This window comes from Copadichromis virginalis, linkage group LG18 (assembly GCF_057382275.1).
Source record: "Copadichromis virginalis isolate Kocher_CV1m ecotype Utaka linkage group LG18, C_Virginalis_male_GT1.1, whole genome shotgun sequence".
In the NCBI taxonomy this organism is placed as follows: Eukaryota; Metazoa; Chordata; class Actinopteri; order Cichliformes; family Cichlidae; genus Copadichromis; species Copadichromis virginalis.
In genome coordinates this window covers 875,001-877,907 of record NC_140635.1, presented here as the reverse complement: position 1 = coordinate 877,907, position 2,907 = coordinate 875,001, and the positions used below count along the sequence as shown (strand labels likewise).

At 47.9% G+C, this 2,907-nt stretch overlaps 1 protein-coding gene across 2 annotated transcripts in view; it reads right to left on the bottom strand.

Moving 5' to 3' along the window:
* Positions 1 to 2,019: 2,019 nt before the first annotated feature.
* Positions 2,020 to 2,907, bottom strand: part of mfn1a (mitofusin 1a) — a 12,485-nt gene continuing 11,597 nt past the window's right edge. For both annotated transcript variants that reach the window (XM_085440298.1, XM_085440297.1), the window contains one exon: positions 2,020 to 2,864. In XM_085440298.1, coding sequence (XP_085296424.1) covers positions 2,798 to 2,864 — 67 coding nt within the window. In that variant the 3' untranslated portion in view covers positions 2,020 to 2,797. The remainder of the gene's footprint in view (positions 2,865 to 2,907) is intronic.

Sequence of the window (2,907 nt, the reverse complement as noted above, 5' to 3'; positions counted from 1 at the left end):
TCGTTTTAAACCCTAACATGTCTCACTGATGCAGCGGCACTTCTGTGCGTTAAGGTTTTTCACAAAACGACTGCAGCGGTTTCCCGCCTGGCCTGGAGGTGGCACTCATCGTCCCGTCATACCTGCTGCTGTTCCTGTGTTTGCCTGTGGGAGGCGCCTGTGATTGATTCCAAACATTAACACATTATAGTTTAAAACTGATGTTTGTATTATTGTTACAGTTTCTGTGTTTTATTCTGAAAAGTCGTGTTCATGCTCTGTCCCTTCCTTCCTGTCGCTGGTTCTCAGGTGAGTGTGAGAAAACGCGCAGCAGCTGATCCGGTTAAACGAAAGCTAAATCAAAGCAGCGTCCCCCGAGTCCTGGAGCGGTGAAGGCTTCCTGTCCTGTCCTTAGTTCGGGATGACTTCCTGTCTATGGTTCTTTTCAGATCAGCTGACAGGAAACCACAGCGCTTCTCATTCTGAGGGTTTTACTGTGTTCAAGTCAGGACGCCCAAGTAACAAAAGCAAAGAGCTCCAGAAAAGCAAACAGCCAGCGCGTTTTCATCCACAGCTTCCTGCTTCAGAGATTAACGGGAAGATTCACAAACTTCATCCACACGATGATGAGGAGTGTGAATCTTCGTCCTGCTGCTTCTCCTGAGTCCTGCTCGTCTTCACGTCTGTACGGTTCTGATGTAAATGACTGTACGGACAGTAATCACATGTAAACTGATGATATTAAACGGGTGATACAGAAACCTGGAGTCCAATCAGTGTGTTCTGTGCAGAAACGTTACTGTGAGTGTTTTAATTAAGGGCAGTGTTACAGAGCCCCCCCGGTTTGTCCTGCTTTTCCTGCCCCCTCGTAGATTTCCACAGAAACAACAGCTGAAGGAAGTTTGTCCTGTCAGATTTCACTCGGTGGAAACAAGCCGAGCTTGTCTGAAGCACAGACAAATAAGATAAAGTGTGAACTTGAAGCTGTGTGTTGTAAATGAATGTGTGTAACAACAAAAGACCGGAGCCTTTGACTTTTGGGGCACATGCTGCATTAAAACGGGCAACGCAGGGTAAAATACCAGTTTATACCACAAGATGGAGCAGCGAGTCAGTCAGAGAGGAAGAAGGCCGGGTATTCAAACACTCATCATGTGACTGAGCAAAAAGCTGCAGACAGGTGGGGTCTGAGCACTCACCTGTACCTGAGTGTTCAACGACATGTTGAAGTGGGAGGTGGCGCTGATGCAGGGGTCCTGACATCCTCGAGGGTCCTGCAGGTTTTAGATCTCACCCTGGGTCAACACACCTGAATCACATGATTAGTTCGTTACCAGGCCTCTGGAGAACTTCAGGACATGTTGAGGAGCTAATTTAGCCATTTAAATCAGCTGTGTTGGTTCAAGGACACATCTAAAACCTGCAGGACACCGGCCCTCCAGGCCTGGAGTTGCCCACCCCTGCTATAGGGGGAGGTCTGACGGGAGGAAGGTGCTCGCAGTGCAGCAGTGACCTCCAGTGGCAGCAGGAAGCACTGCAGAGAAGCATCAGCTCTGTCCATCCACAATCACACATTCATTGATAAACATTAGGATAACAGAGAAAACACCACAAAAGTGACCTGATCAAAGTGTATTTGCTGGCTTCAGCGTGAGCACGAAGAGGAAACTTGAGACAACAAGCTTCGAGTCGAGCGGACGAGCCGAGAGTCACAAAAAGAGACAAAAGCATTTCTCACTTAAAAAACTGTGAGGCTCAGTTTTCCACGATAATCATTAGAAATGTGTTAAGAAGAAGGGCGCCATGACGAGGACAAGGGCCTTTGAGTGGTTTGGTGACTGAGCTCATTTGATCCCAACAACACCCAAAAATCCAGGAAGATTTCCTGACCAGAACTCCCACTATAAAACTGTGTGAACCACTCCAGTCTCAGGTCAGTAAACCTGAAGAAAACCAGGTCAGCACTCAAACATTCACAAACAAGATCGGCTCAGCTCATCTCGGCTGATCTTTAAACTGGTAAATCTTACTCAGGACACTTCTTTTAAACTGCTTAAGGCTGTATCTGAGGCCTGACCTGCTCTTTGCAGCACTCCCACCTCCACCTGTCTGTGTAACCCTGATGGGGACGGGTGGAGGTAATTGAATGTGCTGCACTGAGGGGTGAGCTGAGTATTTAATTGCGTTCAGCAGTGAAACAGTGTTGAGTACACCAGGGCCATTAAAGAGAGGAAAAAATGAAGCCATAGAACATTCAATGCTTTTATTTTCTTGATTTTTCACTAGAAGGTTGACTTCCTGCCAGGTGGAGCTCTGAAACACATCACACGTCGGAGCAATAATGCACAGATTTATGGATTCTATCACTGATCAATACGTCTAATCACAGTCACATGATGAGATATTAGAAGCTGGTGTGAGATAAGCTGCTGAGGTTCAGCTGTTTGTGGTCGCGGCGAAGGCGGAGCATCCACTCACCACCTCAGGAGACCCAAATGGCCTGAAGGTGGAGCCAAAGATTCAGGAGCTCATCAGCTGCTCATGAAGGCCAGACTGTACGAGCCTACAGACGAACTTTGACCCTTGATTCTAAAGCAAAAGCGTCGACTCAGGGTCTCCTGCTGCTTCCTGTTCAGCCCTCAGTGGTAAGCTGTCCTCTATTGGTTTGTGTTGGTTGGTGACGAAGGTCACCTGAGCAGGGAGCTGTCTGGGATTTATGCGACTGTCGGTGTTAACGCTGGGCGACGAGCAATACCTCAGGACTCTCCACCAGCTTCTGATTGGCCAGGAGCTTCACCACAGCAGCAGTTCTTCTTCTTTAGTTTTCCTGCAGGTACTGAACCGAAAAGACCTCCAGCTGAGTCTCCAGCTCGGTGGCTCTGTTCCTGAACAAACGAAAACAAGATTTTAAGACATGCAGCTTCTGCT